Source organism: Mustelus asterias, unplaced genomic scaffold (assembly GCF_964213995.1).
Source record: "Mustelus asterias unplaced genomic scaffold, sMusAst1.hap1.1 HAP1_SCAFFOLD_2110, whole genome shotgun sequence".
NCBI lineage: Eukaryota > Metazoa > Chordata > Chondrichthyes > Carcharhiniformes > Triakidae > Mustelus > Mustelus asterias.
This window is the reverse complement of record NW_027592055.1, coordinates 1-16,997: the sequence shown is the minus strand read 5'-3', so window position 1 is coordinate 16,997 and position 16,997 is coordinate 1. Positions and strand designations below refer to the sequence as shown.

Here is a 16,997-nt window from a genome sequence, read left to right as displayed (position 1 = left end):
GTCTTGACTGGTGATTGTCGAGCGGTGTTCATTCATCCGTTGTCGTAGCGTCTGCATGGTTTCCCCAATGTACCATGCCTCGGGACATCCTTTCCTGCAGCGTATGAGGTTTTGATTTGATTTGATTTGATTCATTATTGTCACATATAAGGGAGGTGGAGGAGCAGATAGGGAAACAGATCCTGGAGAGATGCAGTAATAGCAGAGTTGTTGTGATGGGAGACTTTAATTTCCCAAACATAGATTGGAATATCCCGAGGGTAAGGGGATTGGATGGGGAAGAGTTTGTTAGGTGTGTTCAGGAGGGTTTCCTGACACAGCATGTGGACAAGCCTACAAGAGGAGAGGCTGTACTTGACCTGATACTGACCAATGAACCTGGACAGGTGTCAGATCTCTCAGTGGGAGAGCATCTTGGGGATAGCGATCATAAATCTATCTCCTTTATGCTTGCATTGGAAAAACAGAGGATCGGGCAAGCTAGGAGAGCGTTTATATGGAGTAAGGGGAAATATGAAGACATAAGGCAGCAAATTAGAGGAGTAAATTGGAAGGAGGTATTCTCGGGGAAATGTACTGAAGAGAGGTGGCAGTTTTTCAAGGAATGTCTGTCTAGAGTTCTACAGGACAATGTTCCGAGCAGACAGGGAGGAGTTGGTCGGTTAAAGGAACCGTGGTGCACGAAAGCTCTGCGTGACCTAGTCGAGAAGAAAAGGAAAGCGTACAAAAGATTCAGAGAGCTTGGCGAAGATAGGGATCTAGATGAGTATACGGTTTGTAGGAAGGGACTAAAGAAGGAAATTAGGAGAGCCAGAAGGGGTCACGAGAAGGCCTTGGCAGGTAGGATTAAGGAGAACCCTAAGGCGTTCTATAAATATGTGAAGAGTAAAAGGATGAGATGTGAAGGAATAGGGCCTATAAAAGGTGAAGGCGGGAAAGTCTGTACGGAACCAGTAGAAATGGCAGAGGTGCTCAATGAATATTTTGCCTCGGTTTTTACCGAGGAGAAGGACCTGGGTGGATGTACTGTGGGCTTGCGGTGGACTGAAAGGATTGAGTATGTGGACTTTAAGAAAGAGGTTGTGCTGGAATCTTTGAATGGCATCAAGATAGATAAGTCGCCGGGTCCGATGGGATGTACCCCAGGTTACTGTGGGAGACGAGGGAAGAGATTGCAGAGCCTCTGGCGATGATCTTTGCGTCGTCGATGGAAACGGGAGAGGTGCCGGAGGATTGGAGGATTGCGGATGTGGTTCCTATTTTCAAGAAGGCGAATAGGGATAGCCCAGGAAATTACCGACCGGTGAGTCTAACCTCAGTGGTTGGTAAACTGATGGAGGAGATCCTGAGGGACAAGATTTATGAACATTTAGAGAGGTTTAGTATGCTCAAGAATACTCAGCATGGCTTCGTCAAAGGCAGATCGTGCCTTACGAGCCTGGTGGAGTTCTTCGAAAATGTGACTAAACACATTGACAAAGGGAAAGCAGTAGATGTGGTTTATATGGATTTTAGCAAGGCGTTCGATAAGGTCCCCCATGCAAGGCTTCTCGAAAAAGTGAGAGGGCATGGGATCCAAGAGGCTGCTGCCCTGTGGATCCAGAACTGGCTTGCCCAAAGGAGGCAGAGAGTGGGTATAGATGGGTCTTTTTCTAATTGGAGGTCGGTCACCAGTGGAGTGCCCCAGGGATCTGTTCTGGGACCCTTGCTGTTTGTCATTTTCATAAATGACCTGGATGAGGAAGTGGAGGGATGGGTTGGTAAGTTTGCCGACGACACGAAGGTTGGTGGGGTTGTGGATAGTCTGGAGGGATGTCAGAAGTTACAGAGGGACATAGACAGGATGCAAGACTGGGCGGAGAAGTGGCAGATGGACTTCAACCCAGATAAATGCGTAGTGGTCCATTTTGGCAGGTCGAATGGGATGAAGGAGTACGATATAAAGGGAAAGACTCTCAGTGCGGTAGAGGATCAGAAGGACCTTGGGGTCCGGGTCCATAGGACTCTAAAATCGGCCCCGCAGGTGGAGGAGGTGGTTAAGAAGGCGCATGGTGTGCTGGCCTTTATCAATCGAGGGATTGAGTTTAGGAGTCCGGGGATAATGATGCAGCAGTCTAAGACCCTCGTCAGACCCCACTTGGAGTACTGTGCTCAGTTCTGGTTGCCTCATTACAGGAAGGATGTGGAAAAGATTGAAAGGGTGCAGAGGAGATTTACAAGGATGTTGCCTGGATTGAGTGGCATGCCTTATGAGGATAGGCTGAGGGAGCTCGGTCTTTTCTCCTTGGAGAGATGTAGGATGAGAGGAGACCTAATAGAGGTATATAAGATGTTGAGAGGCATAGATCGGGTGGACTCTCAGAGGCTTTTTCCCAGTGTGGAAATGTCTGCTACGAGAGGACACAGGTTTAAGGTGCTGGGGGGGGGTAGGTACAGGGGAGATGTTAGGGGGAAGTTTTTCACACAGAGGGTGGTGGGCGAGTGGAATCGGCTGCCGTCAGTGGTGGTGGAGGCAAACTCAATAGGGTCTTTTAAGAGACTCCTGGATGAGTACATGGGACTTAATAGGATGGAGGGTTATAGGCAGGCCTAAAAGGTAGGGATATGTTCGGCACAACTTGTGGGGCCGAAGGGCCTGTTTTGTGCTGTAGTTTTCTATGTTTCTATGTTTCCTTCTCTATGAACGGTATGCTTTGTCTGTATAGCGCGCAAAAAACAATACTTTTCACTGTATCCCAATACATGTGACAATAATAAATCAAATCAAATCAAATGACTGTTACACTACATTCTGCACTCGTTTCCTTCTCTATGAACGGTATGCTTTGTCTACGTAGCGCGCGAGAAACAATACTTTTCATTGCATCCCAATACACGTGACAATAATAAATCAAATCAAAAATCAAGTGTGGCCTTACCAATGTCTTGTACAACTTCAACAAGACGTCCCAACTCCTGTATTCAATGTTCTGACTGATGAAACCAAGCATGCCGAATGCCTTCTTCACCACTCTGTCCACCTGTGACTCCACTTTCAAGGGGCTATGAACCTGTATCCCTCGATCTCTTTGTTCTGTAACTCTCCCCAACCATTAACTGAGTAAGTCCTGCCCCGATCCGATCTACCAAAATGCATCACCTCGCATTTATCCAAATTAAACTTCATCTGCCATTTGTTGGCCCACTGGCCCAACTGACTAACCATTGGTCATTTGGGGATTCGTTGGGGGGTCAAAGACAGATTTGTCCGTGTAATGGGCTGGAGAAATTACTGCCAGATATGTAATGACCCTCTGGTGTGTTGGACAGAGGGGCAGACAGAGCACTGCTCCCATCTCAGTCCTGGAATATCTACTGCAGGACACCAGAGTACAGGAATGAGGTAGAGAATCTGGTGAACTGGTGCGGCAACAATAATCTGTCCCTCAATGTCAACAAAACGAAGGAGATTGTCATCGACCTCAGGAAGCGTAAAGGAGAACATGCTCCTGTCTACATCAACGGGGACGAAGTAGAAAGGGTCGAGAGTTTCAAGTTTTTGGGTGTCTAGATCACCAACAACCTGTCCTGGTCCCCCCATGCCGACACTATAGTTAAGAAAGCCCCACCAACGCTTCTCAGAAGACTAAGGAAATTTGGCATGTCAGCTACGACTCTCACCAACTTTTACAGATGCCCCATAGAAAGCATTCTTTCTGGTTGTATCACAGCTTGGTATGGGGCTCCTGCTCTGCCCAAGACCACAAGGAGCTCCAAAAGGTCGTGAATGTAGCCCAATCCCATCACGCAAACCAGCCTCCCATCCATTGACTCCGTCTACACTTCCCGCTGCCTCGGGGAAAAGCAGCCAGCATAATCAAGGACCCCCACACACCCCGGACATTCTCTCTTCCACCTTCTTCCATCGGGAAAAAGATATAAAAGTCTGAGGTCACGCACCAACCGACTCAAGAACAGCTTCTTCCCTGCTGCCGTCAGACTTTTGAATGGACCTACCTCGCATTAAGTTGATCTTTCTCTACACACTAGTTATGACTGTAACACTCCATTCTGCACCCTCTCCTTTCCTTCTTTATGAACGGTATGCTTTGTCTGTATAGCGCGCAAGAAACAATACTTTTCACTGTATCCCAGTACATGTGACAATAATAAATCAAATCAAATCACAAGCAAGAGAGAAAGTTGTTAGGATTAAACTTTTATTAATAAACTTTTATTAAGGTTTTATTCCAGAAGAGGCGAGATTCTTCTTGCTTTGTGTTTTATTTTCGCACGCGCACTGTGGGAAGGTTAAACCGTCAGCAGTGGTACTCAGGGCAATCACGTGACTGTGATTCCTCGACCAATCCGCGGCCGCGAGGTCGGAAGGGTTCCGCCAATCGGAAAACCGGATGGGAGACGGCCGGCCGACCGCCCTCGCCCGCCCTGATGGCCTCTGACGCCCAACCTGCACAGGGGGACACGAGGCGGGTGTCCGACTGACGGAGTTTGTGGAGGTGGTCAACATTCCCCAAGGGTCCAAGCAAGGACATCCATCTCGATCCCCGGGAGCCTGACCCAAGGCCCTAGAATCCCCTACAGTGCAGAAGGAGGCCACTCGGCCCATCGAGGCTGTACCGTCTCTCCGACAGAGCGTCCAACCCTGGCCCAATCTGCCCTCTCCACTGCCAATCCGCCGAACCTGCACATCTTTGCACGCTAAGGGGCAATTTAGGCAGCATGTTAGCACAGTGGGTTAGCGCTGCTGCCTCACAGCGCCAGGGAGCCAGGTTCGATTCCCGGCGCGGGTCACTGTCGGTGCGGAGTCTGCACGTTCTCCCCGTGTCTGCGTGGGTTTCCACCGGGTGCTCCGGTTTCCTCCCACAGTCTGAAAGACGTGTAGGTTAGGTGGATTGGCCATGCTAAATTGCCCCTTAGCATCCAAAGATGTGCGGGTTAGGTGGATTGGCTGTGCTAAATTGCCCCTTAGTGTCAGGGGGATTAGCAGGGTAAATATGTGAGGTTTATGGGAATAGGGCCTGGGTGGGATTGTGGTCGGTGCAGACTCGATGGGCCGAATGGCCTCCTTCCGCACTGCAAGGATTCTATGATTTTTACCATGGCCAATCCACCTAACCTGTGCATCTTTGGACACTAAGGGACAATTTAGCATGGCCAATCCACCTAACCTACACATCTTTGGACACTAAGGGGCAATTTAGCATGGCCAATCCACCCAACCTGCACATCTTTGGACACTAAGGGGCAATTTAGCACGGCCAATCCCCCTAACCTGCACATCTTTGGACACTAAGGGGCAATTTAGCACGGCCAATCCCCCTAACCTGCACATCTTTGGACACTAAGGGGCAATTTAGCACGGCCAATCCCCCTAACCTGCACATCTTTGGACACTAAGGGGCAATTTAGCATGGCCAATCCACCTAACCCACACATCTTTGGACACTAAGGGGCAATTTAGCATGGCCAATCCACCCAAACTGCTGTATCATTGGGGGGAACCCTCAACGAATTCACCTCAGACCTGGACAGAAGGTGAGAGTTTTTCCCCTCTGGAAAGACCTTCGGAGAGAGGGCAGATGCGTCGAGGTTTCATCTGCGCTTTCCAACACTCCGGGGAGGAGTCAGGAAGGGGCTGGGATGGGACAGTGGGCCAGGAGGTGGCAAGGCAGGTTAAGTGCGGAGAGCGGGTTAAGATTCCCACGTTCCTTCGTTGTGGGGTGGGTCACCTATTGTGGCAACGCTGATCTTTTTCAGTCGGTGTGGCGGGCAGTACCCTCTAATGATCTCCTCCCTCTCAGCATTCCCCCATTCTCCTCTCCCACCTCACCCACATTCTCAGAGATTCAAACACTCAACAGACACATGAGTGGGGTTTACACCCCTGTCAGGAACCCTACAACAGAGGCACGGACATGGAGTCAGTGCACCAACACTACGCATGATTGTTCCACAGGGATCTCAGGCACTCTCGGCGGAGACGAGACTATTTTTATTTGGAACCCCCCCTGGAGGTGGGGCAATTAATTCTGCCACTCTCTGACTTGCCCCCCCCCCTTTCCTCCCACCTGCCCCCCCCGAACCTTGGAGGTCGGACGGGAGTCGACACCAATTTCCACCTTACATTGGGGAACCTCCAAGATGGAGGGCCAACATTGGCCAACAATTGTGATGACCTCTGAACCCAATCGAATCAACCCTTTGGCTCCCCCCGGTGGGCATTTGCAGTGTTGGACCCCCTCCACACCTCGTCCAGATTTTTCGATGGACAACGGCCATCGGGTATTGGAAAGACTTCCTACCCGAACCCCCGTTGGTCGGTTCAATTTTCCTGCTTGCCGAAAGGGGCATGACCCCAACATTAAGGGAAAGACATGTCACGTAATTGCTGGGTGACCTCACACCAACCCTCCCCCTCCATCCCCAAACCCCCCCTCAACTAGACCCCAGGCCTTGGATTGGCGTTACCAACTGAGGGGTCTTCTTCTCCAAGACCGGAAACTTCCGCCCAAGGTCAAACGGACCTTTGCACGCCCCCCGCCCCCCGCTACGATTCCCGGGACAGAAAAATTCCACCCCTCCTCTCGCCTTCCCTTCCAGGAAGGCCCGTCGACAAACACAGGCCTCCCGGCTACCCTCGCGCAAGGTCTCACTGCACGCCGGGAGGCCTTTTGGCCCGTCTGTGCTAGCCCTTGGAAACAGATATCCAATTCGGCCCAGCCTTCCCCCCTTCTCTTCTCCCCCTCCCTCAGTATCTCTACAATTCCTTCCCCCTCTCCACCTCTTCGATTATGTATCCAATTCCTTCCCCCCCAACTTTTGAAAGTTCCTCTTGAATCTGCTCCCAATCAGGCAGCGCCTTCCAGATCACAACAACTCGCTGCATTTCCATCAAAATTCTCCCCATCTCCTCCCCGTCCCCTTTCCCGATTCTCTTCAATCTGTGTCCCTCCAGTGGGGAAAAACTTTCTGCTGCATCCGGACCCCCTCACTCTGTGATCGTGAACATCTCAATTAAATCTCCCCCTTACCCTTCCTCTGCTCCAATGGGAAACAATCCTAGTTTCTCTTTCTCCGCACGAATGGAAGAGCGCCCCCCCCGCCCCCCCCCCCGCCCCCCCCCTGCCCTGCTCCACGGACCTTTACGAGGTGGGCAGGGGGAGGGAGGTACCGAACCCCTCGTTAAGTCTGGCTTTTGGACTCAGAACACGCCAACAAACGCCTCTTTTGTATCTCTCCTCCGGCAGATGAGAATTTACGAGATCGGTTAGTTTGCGTTGTCCGACTGGGTCGATCTTGCTTGTCGCTGCGCAGGGTTAAGAAGGTTTTAAAAAGGTACGAAGGGGAGAAAGGGGGGGGTCGAGGAACTGATATGATGGGGGGATGATCGGGAGAGGCGACCTTACACCAGTGTGGCTTTTGGCGCAAAGAAAACCTTTACATACGCAGTGTAAATACATCGCTGTCAAAGACTATGGAAAGCAGCAGTACACGGAGTTATATTTGAGTTATCGCGGAGGGCTGGGGGAGCCGTGGTGCTTGGTGACTGAGACCCCCGAGCGCGCCGGACGTGCGCCAGCTGTCTAGACGCTGACAGACCGTCTCAGAGGCGTCAGGTGGGGTTAAAGGCGATAACGGGGGGTGGGAGGAAGGTGGGTGTTAAGCAGACAAGCGTCTGAGTATTAGAGCGAGTCTCAAGACAAGGTGGTGACTGGTTAGCGTAGGTGAGACTGAGAGAGTGATTGAGGGAGGCCATTCAGCCCCTTGAGGCTATGTGATTGGGGTTAGCATAGGTGAGATAGAGAGAGCGATTCATGGAGGCCATTCAGCCCCTTGAGGCTAGATGATTGGGGTTAGCATAGGTGAGACTGAGAGAGTGATTGAGGGAGGCCATTCAGCCCCTTGAGGCTAGATGATTGGGGTTAGCATAGGTGAGATAGAGAGAGCAATTGGAGGAGGCCATTCAGCCCATTTGAGGCTTTACCCCCCCAACGGGCCTTCAATAAGACGAAAATTGGTCGGGTCCATCCCGCAATAGGGCTACCCAACGCCCCCCCCACCCCAACCCCAGGCCTGCCATCCGGTGGCCAGTCAGAGTGTCCGTGACTGATTAAGGGTGGGGAAGCTCCAGTGGCCAATACTCCGAGGATAATTTTGGAGTTGGTTCGTTGGGGTTGACGAAGGAAGTGGGGGAGGGGGGGGGGGGGGGGGGCTTGTTGGAAGGGGGTGGGGGTTGGGTCGAATTTTATCAACGAGGACTGACCAATCGAATGAACACCCAATCGTAATGGGGGTGTGGGAAATTTGGGGGGGGGGGGAAGGGTGGAGATGTGGGCCAGTCCTGTTGGAGGGGCAGGAGGGCGGGGTTGGGGAGGGCCTCACAACCGCCCCCTGGTGATCACAGGGGATATTTCTTCATGGCGTCCCTCGGAGGGGGAAATGTGCTGGATGGTTATTAGTCGGTGGGGGGAGCGCATGTTAATCGAGTCTCACTCCCTCTTCTGCTTGGGGCAGTTACTCTGAAGGAAGGGCGAAGAACTGGGCGACCAGAGCAGGAGCAGCACGAAGGCGCCGATGATCAGGAGGTTGAGGAGGACGGAGACCGCCGTGACCCCCAGGGTGCCCCCGAAGGAGGGCAGCGGCGTGTTGGCCGAGAGCCAGGCGTGGCGACGCGACATGTCCGTGACGATGGCCTCCAGCTGGAAGTGGGTGCCCAGCACGGCGCAGATGTGGAACAGCTGGTGGCTGTGACCTGCAAAGACATCAATCAGCCGGGTTAGAGCGGGAGAGAGAGAGAGAGGCGGGTCCCGCGGCCCAATTCCCCCTTTAGTATGGGCAAAACCTATGTAAACATGTCACGCTGCAGTTACACCCTCCCCACCAGTGGTGGCAGCACTGTGCCTTCAAGAAATGACTTTTGAATGGACCTACCTTGCATTAAGTTGATCTTTCTCTACACCCTAGTTTTGACTGTAACACTACATTCTGCACTCTCTCCTTTCCTTCTCTATGAATGGTATGCTTTGTCTATATAGCACGCAAGAAACAATACTTTTCACTGTATCCCAATACATGTGACAATAATAAATCAAATCAAATCAAAGTTTCAACCACGTTCCTTTTCAGGATTCTGTCGGTGCTTGATTGTCTATAACTGCTGTCCTCTGTTACTCAAAGCAAAATAATGGTAATTTTCAGAGAATTCAGTCCCTACAGTGCAGAAGGAGGACATTCGGCCCATCGAGCCTCCACTGATTCCCTGAGAGAGCATCATATCCAGGCCCACCACCCATTCCAACCCCTAACCCACACATATTTACACTGCTAATCCCCCTAACCTACACATCATTGGCCACTAAGGGGCAATTTAACATGGTAAATCCATCTAACCCACACGTACTTGGACACTAACAGACAATTTAGCATGGCCAATCCTCCGAACCTGCACATCGTTGGACACTAAGGGGCAATTTAGCATGGCCAATCCTCCGAACCTGCACATCTTTGGACACTAAGGGGCAATTTAGCACGGCCAATCCACCTAACCTACACATCTTTGGACACTAAGGGGCAATTTAGCATGGCCAATCCACCTAACCTACACATCTTTGGACACTAAGGGGCAGTTTAGCAAGGCCAATCCCCCTAACCTGCACATCTTTGGACACTAAGGGGCAATTTAGCACGGCCAATCCCCCTAACCTGCACATCTTTGGACACTAAGGGGCAATTTAGCACGGCCAATCCCCCTAACCTGCACATCTTTGGACACTAAGGGGCAATTTAGCATGGCCAATCCCCCTAACCCGCACATCTTTGGACACTAAGGGGCAATTTAGCACGGCCAATCCACCTAACCTGCACATCTTTGGACTGTGGGAGGAAACCGGAGGAAGCCCACACGGACACGGGGAGAATGTGCAAACTCCACACAGACAGTGACCCAAGCCGGGAATCGAACCCTGGTCCCTGGCGCTGTGAGGCAGCAGCGCTAACCACTGTGCCACCGTGCCGCCCCTGCGTTCCTAAGTAAATTTTGTCTGGTAAAAGCCTTCTAGTGCGTCACTTGAATCCGAAGCGAAACACATTTATGCTCGTCCTAATGCCAAAACCAAGATCTGGAATTAAGAATCTACTGATGACCCATTGTCGGAAAAACCCATCTGGTTCCCTTTAGGGAAGGAAATCTGCCGTCCTTACCCCGGTCAGGTCTACATGTGACAGTAAAAAGTCTCCCAACACCGGGTTAAAAGTCCAACAGGTTTATTTGGTAGCACGAGCTTTCGGAGCGCCGCCCCTTCATCAGGAGAGTGGGAGTTCTGTTCACAAACAGGGCATATAGAGACACAAACTCAATTTACAAGATAATGGTTGGAATGCGAGTCTTTACAGGTAATCAAGTCTTAAAGGTACAGACAATGCGAGTGGAGAGAGGGTTAAGCACAGGTTAAAGAGATGTGTATTGTCTCCAGACAGGACAGTTAGTGAGATTTTGCAAGCCCAGGCAAGTCGTGAGGGTTACAGATAGTGTGACATATTTTGTAAATTGAGTTTGTGTCTTTATTTGCCCTGTTTGTGAACAGAACTCCCACTCACCTGACGAAGGGGCAGCGCTCCAAAAGCTTGTGGCTTGTGCTACCAAATAAACCTGTTGGACTTTAACCTGGTGTTGTGAGACTTCTTACTGTGTTTACCCCAGTCCAACGCCGGCATCTCCACATCAGGACGACATGTGACTCCAGAGCCCACACAGGATGTAAAAACTCAAGGTCTCGGTTAAATTCTTTTTTTTTAAAAGTTTATTTATGAGTGTGACAAGTAAGGCTGACATTAACACTGCGATGAAGTTATTGTGGTCTTAGCATGTTCTTGATGGGTCAGAGGTCTAAGGCCAACAGGCGATGCCATTGGTGGAATGGTTGATGATGGAGCCATGAAGCCAATCGCTGCCCTCCTCCATCCTCTCCTCTGCCAAACCCCCCAGCCCCCTGCCCTTTGCCAGTTGACTACCCCCCCCTGCCTCCGTGCCCGCCCACTCACCGATATAATCGAAGCAGCCAGGAGCCAGGCGTTCTGGGAGGTGGGAGGCGAACAGAAAGCAGGTGAGGAACGCAAATATCAGATGGTGGTAGTGAGTGGGCACAGCGTCATTCTGACTGCAATCTTCACCCCAGCAGAGCAGAAGCTGAGGAGAGAGGGGAGAGGAGAGAGGGCTGAGTGGCCACACTTAACTATGAATATCCCATCCCTCAAGCCCTGCTGTTCTTTGTATTAGAGTCACAAACTCTCCCTACACCAACCTGAGGTCCCTATCTGCTTCAAGAAGATGGCCATCATTCCAGTAGCTAAGAAAAGCCAACCTGGATGTCTCAATGACTATCGGCCGGTGGCTCTGACATCCATCATTATGAAGTGCTTCGAAAGGTTAGTCACGGCACGAATCAATTCCGGCCTCCCGGACTATCTGGATCCATCACAGTTCCCCTACCGCCGCAACAGGTCCACAACAGACGCCATCTCCCTGGCCCTGCACTCAACCCTGGAACACCTCGATAACAAGGACACCTGTGTCAGACTCCTATTTATTAACTACAGCTCAGCCTTCAACACCATTATTCCCATAAAATTAATCTCCAAACTCTGTGGCCTGGGCCTCGGCACCTCCCTCTGCGACTGGATCCTGAACTTCCTAACCCACAGACCACAATCAGTAAGGATAGGCAACAACACCTCCTCCACGATCATCCTCAACACCGGTGCCCCACAAGGCTGTGTTCTCAGCCCCCTACTATACTCCTTATACACCTATGACTGTGCGGCCAAATTCCCCTCCAACTCAAGTCCCATTTTCAAGTTTGCTGACGACACCACCGTAGTGGGTCGGATCTCACACAATGACGAGACAGAGTACAGGAATGAGATAGAGAATCTGGTGAACTGGTGCAGCAACAATAATCTCTCCCTCAATGTCAACAAAACGAAGGAGATTGTCATCGACTTCAGGAAGCGTAAAGGAGAACATGCCACTGTCTACATCAACAGGGACGAAGTAGAAAGGGTCGAGAGCTTCAACTTTTTAGGTGTCCAGATCACCAACAACCTGTCCTGGTCCCCCCCATGCCGACACTATAGTTAAGAAAGCCCACCAACGCCTCCACTTTCTCAGAAGACTAAGGAAATTTGGCATGTCAGCTACGACTCTCACCAACTTTTACAGATGCACCATAGAAAGCATTCTTTCTGGGTTGTATCACAGCTTGGTCTGGGGCTCCTGCTCTGCCCAAGACCGCAAGGAACTACAAAAGGTCGTGAATGTAGCCCAATCCATCACGCAAACCAGCCTCCCATCCATTGACTCTGTCTACACTTCCCGCTGCCTCGGGGAAAGCAGCCAGCATAATCAAGCATCCCCACGTACCCCGGACATTCTCTCTTCCACCTTCTTCCGTCGGGAAAAAGATACAAAAGTCTGAGGTCACGTACCAACCGACTCAAGAACAGCTTCTTCCCTGCTGCTGTCAGACTTTTGAATGGACCTACCTCGCATTAAGTTGATCTTTCTCTACACCCTAGCTATGTCTGTAACACTACATTCTGCACTCTCTCCTTTCCTTCTCTATGAACTGTATGCTTTGTCTGTATAGCGCGCAAGAAATAATACTTTTCACTGTATCCCAATACATGTGACGATAATAAATCAAATCGATGTACTCTATGAACGGTATGCTTTGCAGATGGGGAGGTGCTCCCTTACCCGGAAAAAGAGTGGGATGTTGTCAAAGACAAAGGGGTAACTGAAGGCCGTGATACGCAGCGCTTTACTCAGTTTGGGTTGTTCGATCTCCAGGAACCTGTGGACGCATAAAAACAAACAGACAGCCTGAAGGTAATTGCAAGGAAACAATTCTGTGGCACATCGCGCACTCTGTGCATCAGTGAGAATCTCTCAGAGGGTCAGTGCTGAGGGAGCGCCGCACTGTGGGAGGGTCAGTGCTGAGGGAGCGCCGCACTGTGGGAGGGTCGGTGCTGAGGGAGCGCCGCACTGTGGGAGGGTCGGTGCTGAGGGAGCGCCGCACTGTGGGAGGGTCAGTGCTGAGGGAGCGCCGCACTGTGGGAGGGTCGGTGCTGAGGGAGCGCCGCACTGTGGGAGGGTCGGTGCTGAGGGAGCGCCGCAATGTGGGAGGGTCAGTGCTGAGGGAGCGCCGCACTGTGGGAGGGTCAGTACTGAGGGAGCGCCGCACTGTGGGAGGGTCAGTGCTGAGGGAGCGCCGCACTGTGGGAGGGTCAGTACTGAGGGAGCGCCGCACTGTGGGAGGGTCAGTGCTGAGGGAGCGCCGCACTGTGGGAGGGTCAGTGCTGAGGGAGCGCCGCACTGTGGGAGGGTCAGTGCTGAGGGAGCGCCGCACTGTGGGAGGGTCGGTGCTGAGGGAGCGCCGCACTGTGGGAGGGTCAGTGCTGAGGGAGCGCCGCACTGTGGGAGGGTCAGTGCTGAGGGAGCGCCGCACTGTGGGAGGGTCGGTACTGATGTCTTTCAGGCTTGGGGCCTGGGTTGGGTATGTCTCCTCAGGCCTGAGGTCTGGTTTGGATATGTCTCGCAGACCTGCGGCCTAGTTTGGATATGTCTCTTTGGCCTGAGGCCTGGTTTGGGTATGTCTCTCATGCTTGAGGCCTAATTTGAGTATGTCTCTTATGCTTGAGGCCTAGTTTGAGTGTGTATCTCTGGCCTGAGGCCTAGTGTGTATCTGTCTTTCAGGCCTGAGGCCTGGTTTGGGTCTGTCTCTTAGGCCTGAGACCTAGTTTGGGTATGTCTCTCAGGCCTGAGGCCTGGCTTGGGAATGTCTCTCAGGCCTGAGGCCTGGTTTGGATATGTCTCTTAGGCCTGAGACCTAATTTGGGTATGTCTCTCAGGCCTGAGGCCTGGTTTGGGTATGTCTCTCAACCTTGAGGCCTAGTTTGCTTATGTCTCTCAGGCCTGAGGCTTAGTTTGGGTATGTCTCTCAAGCCTGAGGCCTAGTTTGCTTATGTCTCTCAGGTCGGAGGCCTGGTTTGGGTCTGTCTCTTAGGCCTGAGGCCTAGTTTGGGTATGTCTCCTCAGGCCTCAGGCCTGGTTTGGGTATGTCTCTCAGGTCTGAGGCCTGGTTTGGATATGTCTCTCAGGCCTGAGGCCTGGTTTGGATATGTCTCCTCAGGCCTCAGGCCTGGTTTGGGTATGTCTCTCAGGTCTGAGGCCTGGTTTGGATATGTCTCTCAGGCCTGAGGCCTAGTTTGGGTATGTCTCCTCAGGCCTCAGGCCTGGTTTGGGTATGTCTCTCAGGCCTCAGGCCTGGTTTGGGTATGTCTCTCAGGTCTGAGGCCTGGTTTGGATATGTCTCTCAGGCCTGAGGCCTAGTTTGGGTATGCCTCTCAGGCCTGAGGCCTAGTTTGAGTATGTCTCTCAGGCCTGAGGCCTAGTTTGGGTATGCTTCTCAGTCCTGAGGCCTAGTTTGGGTATGTCTCTCAGGCCTGAGGCCTGGCTTGGGAATGTCTCTCAGGCCTGAGGCCTGGCTTGGGAATGTCTCTCAGGCCTGAGGCCTAGTTTGGGTATGTCTCTCAGGCCTGAGGCCTAGTTTGGGTATGCTTCTCAGTCCTGAGGCCTAGTTTGGGTATGTCTCTCAGGCCTGAGGCCTAGTTTGAGTATGTCTCTCAGGCCTGAGGCTTAGTTTGGGTATGTCTCTCAGGCCTGAGGCCTGGTTTGTGTCTGTCTCTCAGGCCTGAGGCTTAGTTTGGGTATATCAAGTCAGCAGCATCGCTATGGTTACCGCCGTGCCTACCTGGAGTAACAGGAGAGAGTTGTGCAGACCACAGAGTTGAAGACAGCCACATGAATGAAGTACAGATGCAGAGTGCTGTTAATCCAGCGATCTGGCATGACGTAGGCTCTGTAGGTGACGGCACATCCTGAGGGAAGGAAAAAAGGGACAAATCGGGGCTTAGAACATAAGAACTAGGAGCAGGAGTGGGCCATCTGGCCCCTCGAGCCTGCTCCGCCATTCAATAAGATCATGGCTGATCTTTTCGTGGACTCAGCTCCACTTACCCGCCCGCTCACCATAACCCTTAATCCCTTTACTGTTCAAAAATCTATCTGTCCTTGCCTTAAAAACATTCAATGAGGGAGCCTCAACTGGGCAGGGTTTTCCACAGATTCACAACCCTTTGTGTGAAGAAGTTCCTCCTCAACTCAGTCCTAAATCTGCTTCCCCTTATTTTGAGGCCATGCCCCCTAGTTCTAGTTTCACCTGCCAGTGGAAACAACTTCCCTGCTTCTATCTTATCTATTCCCTTCATAATCTTATATGTTTCTATAAGATCTCCCCTCATTCTTCTGAATTCCAATGAGTATAGCCCCAGTCTACTCAGTCTCTCCTCATAAGCCAACCCTCTCAACTCTGGAATCAACCTAGTGAATCTCCTCTGCACCCCCTCCAGTGCCAGTATATCCTTTCTCAAGTAAGGAGACCAAAACTGTACACAGTACTCCAGGTGTGGCCACACCAGCACCTTATACAGCTGCAACATAACCTCGCTGTTTTTAAACTCCATCCCTCTAGCAATGAAGGACAAAATTCCATTTGCCGCCTTAATTACCTGCTGCACCTGCAAACCAACTCCTTGAGATTCCTGCACAAGGACACCCAGGTCCCTCTGCACAAAAGGGAGAGAGAGAGAGGGGGGGAGAAAGAGGGGGAGAGAGAGGGGGAGAGAGAGAGGGAGAGAGAGAGGGAGAGAGAGAGGGGGAGAAAGAGGGTGAGGGAGAGGGGGAGAGAGAGGAGGAGAAGAGAGAGAGGGAGAGAGAGGGGGAGAGAGGGAGAGAGAGAGAGGGGGAGAGGAGAGGGAGAGCGAGGGGGAGAGAGAGGGGGAGAGAGAGAGGGGAGAGAGAGAGGGAGAGAGGGGGAGAGAGAGGGGGGAGAGAGAGGGAGAGAGAGAGGGGGAGGGGAGGGAGAGAGAGGGGGAGCGGGGGGAGAGAGAGAGAGGGGGAGAGAGAGGGGAGAGAGGGAGAGAGAGGAGAGAGAGGGCAAGAGAGGGGGAGCGAGAAGGAGAGAGAGAGAGGGAGAGAGAGGGAGAGAGAGGGAGAGAGAGAGGAGGAGAGAGAGGGGAGAGAGGGAGGGAGAGAGAGGGAGAGAGAGAGGGGGAGAGAGAGGGGGGGAGAGGGAGAGAGAGAGGGAGAGAGAGGGGGAGCGAGAGGGAGAGAGAGAGAGGAGAGAGGGGGAGAGAGAGGGCAGAGAGGGGAGTGAGAGGGAGAGAGAGAGAGGGAGAGAGAGGGAGAGAGAGAGGAGGAGAGAGGGGGAGAGAGAGAGGGAGAGAGAGGGAGAGAGAGAGGGGGAGAGAGAGGGGGAGAGAGAGGGGAGAGAGGGGGAGCGAGAGGGAGAGAGGCAGAGAGAGGGGGAGAGAGAGGGAGAGAGGGGAGAGAGAGAGAGAGAGAGGGGGAGGGAGAGGAGGAGAGAGCGCGAGAGAGAGGGGGAGGGAGAGGGGGAGGGAGGGGGAGAGAGAGGGGGAGTGAGAGAGGGAGAGTGAGGCTTGGTTTGGGAATGTCCCTCTCCTTTTCTCTCTCCCCCTCCCTCTATCCCTCCCTCTCTCTCCCTCTCCCTCTCTCCCTCCCTCTCTCTCCCTCCCTCTCTCTCTCCCTCTCTCTCTCCCTCTGTGGGAGGGTCAGTGCTGAGGGAGCGCCGGGCCTGCGATTAAATTGAGTCTGAAGCCACTCTGTGGGCCGCCATTGGCAGCGAGGTGCGTCCCCTCCCCCGCCCCGCCCCACCAGATGGGGGTTTGTGTGGGAGTACCCGCCCCTGCTGAGAGCAAGTGCGGCACCCTTTCTGTGCCCTCCCTTCCCACCCTCCCAGCACTAACTGGCAGCATTCACTGGGTGCTCTCTGTCGAAGGAGCGCGGGTCCCGTGATGAGACAGCAACAATGGAAGACTTTGTGTGAAATTAAATCAGCCATGTGCTCAATAACAGTTAA

At 52.4% G+C, this 16,997-nt stretch overlaps 1 protein-coding gene across 1 annotated transcript; it reads right to left on the bottom strand.

Moving 5' to 3' along the window:
* Window positions 1-6,848: 6,848 nt before the first annotated feature.
* LOC144489304 (membrane progestin receptor delta-like) lies at window positions 6,849-14,932 on the bottom strand. Its single transcript, XM_078207181.1, has 4 exons — window positions 14,811-14,932; window positions 12,755-12,851; window positions 11,041-11,185; window positions 6,849-8,752 (listed from the first exon to the last, which is right to left on the bottom strand). The coding sequence occupies exons 1-4, from the start codon at window positions 14,906-14,908 to the stop codon at window positions 8,490-8,492; spliced, it is 603 nt and encodes a 200-aa protein (XP_078063307.1). The 5' UTR covers window positions 14,909-14,932; the 3' UTR covers window positions 6,849-8,489.
* Window positions 14,933-16,997: the final 2,065 nt, after the last annotated feature.

What these genes read in the sequence shown, in the direction of transcription:
- LOC144489304 (XM_078207181.1), bottom strand. Translation starts at nt 14,908, where the DNA reads ATGCCAGATCGCTGGATTAACAGCACTCTGCATCTGTACTTCATTCAT. An exon ending in ACTCTCTCCTGTTACTCCAG is followed by an intron (nt 12,852 to 14,810) that starts GTAGGCACGGCG and finishes ATGCGTCCACAG; the next exon opens with GTTCCTGGAGATCGAACAAC. An exon ending in ACATCCCACTCTTTTTCCGG is followed by an intron (nt 11,186 to 12,754) that starts GTAAGGGAGCAC and finishes CTCTCTCCTCAG; the next exon opens with CTTCTGCTCTGCTGGGGTGA.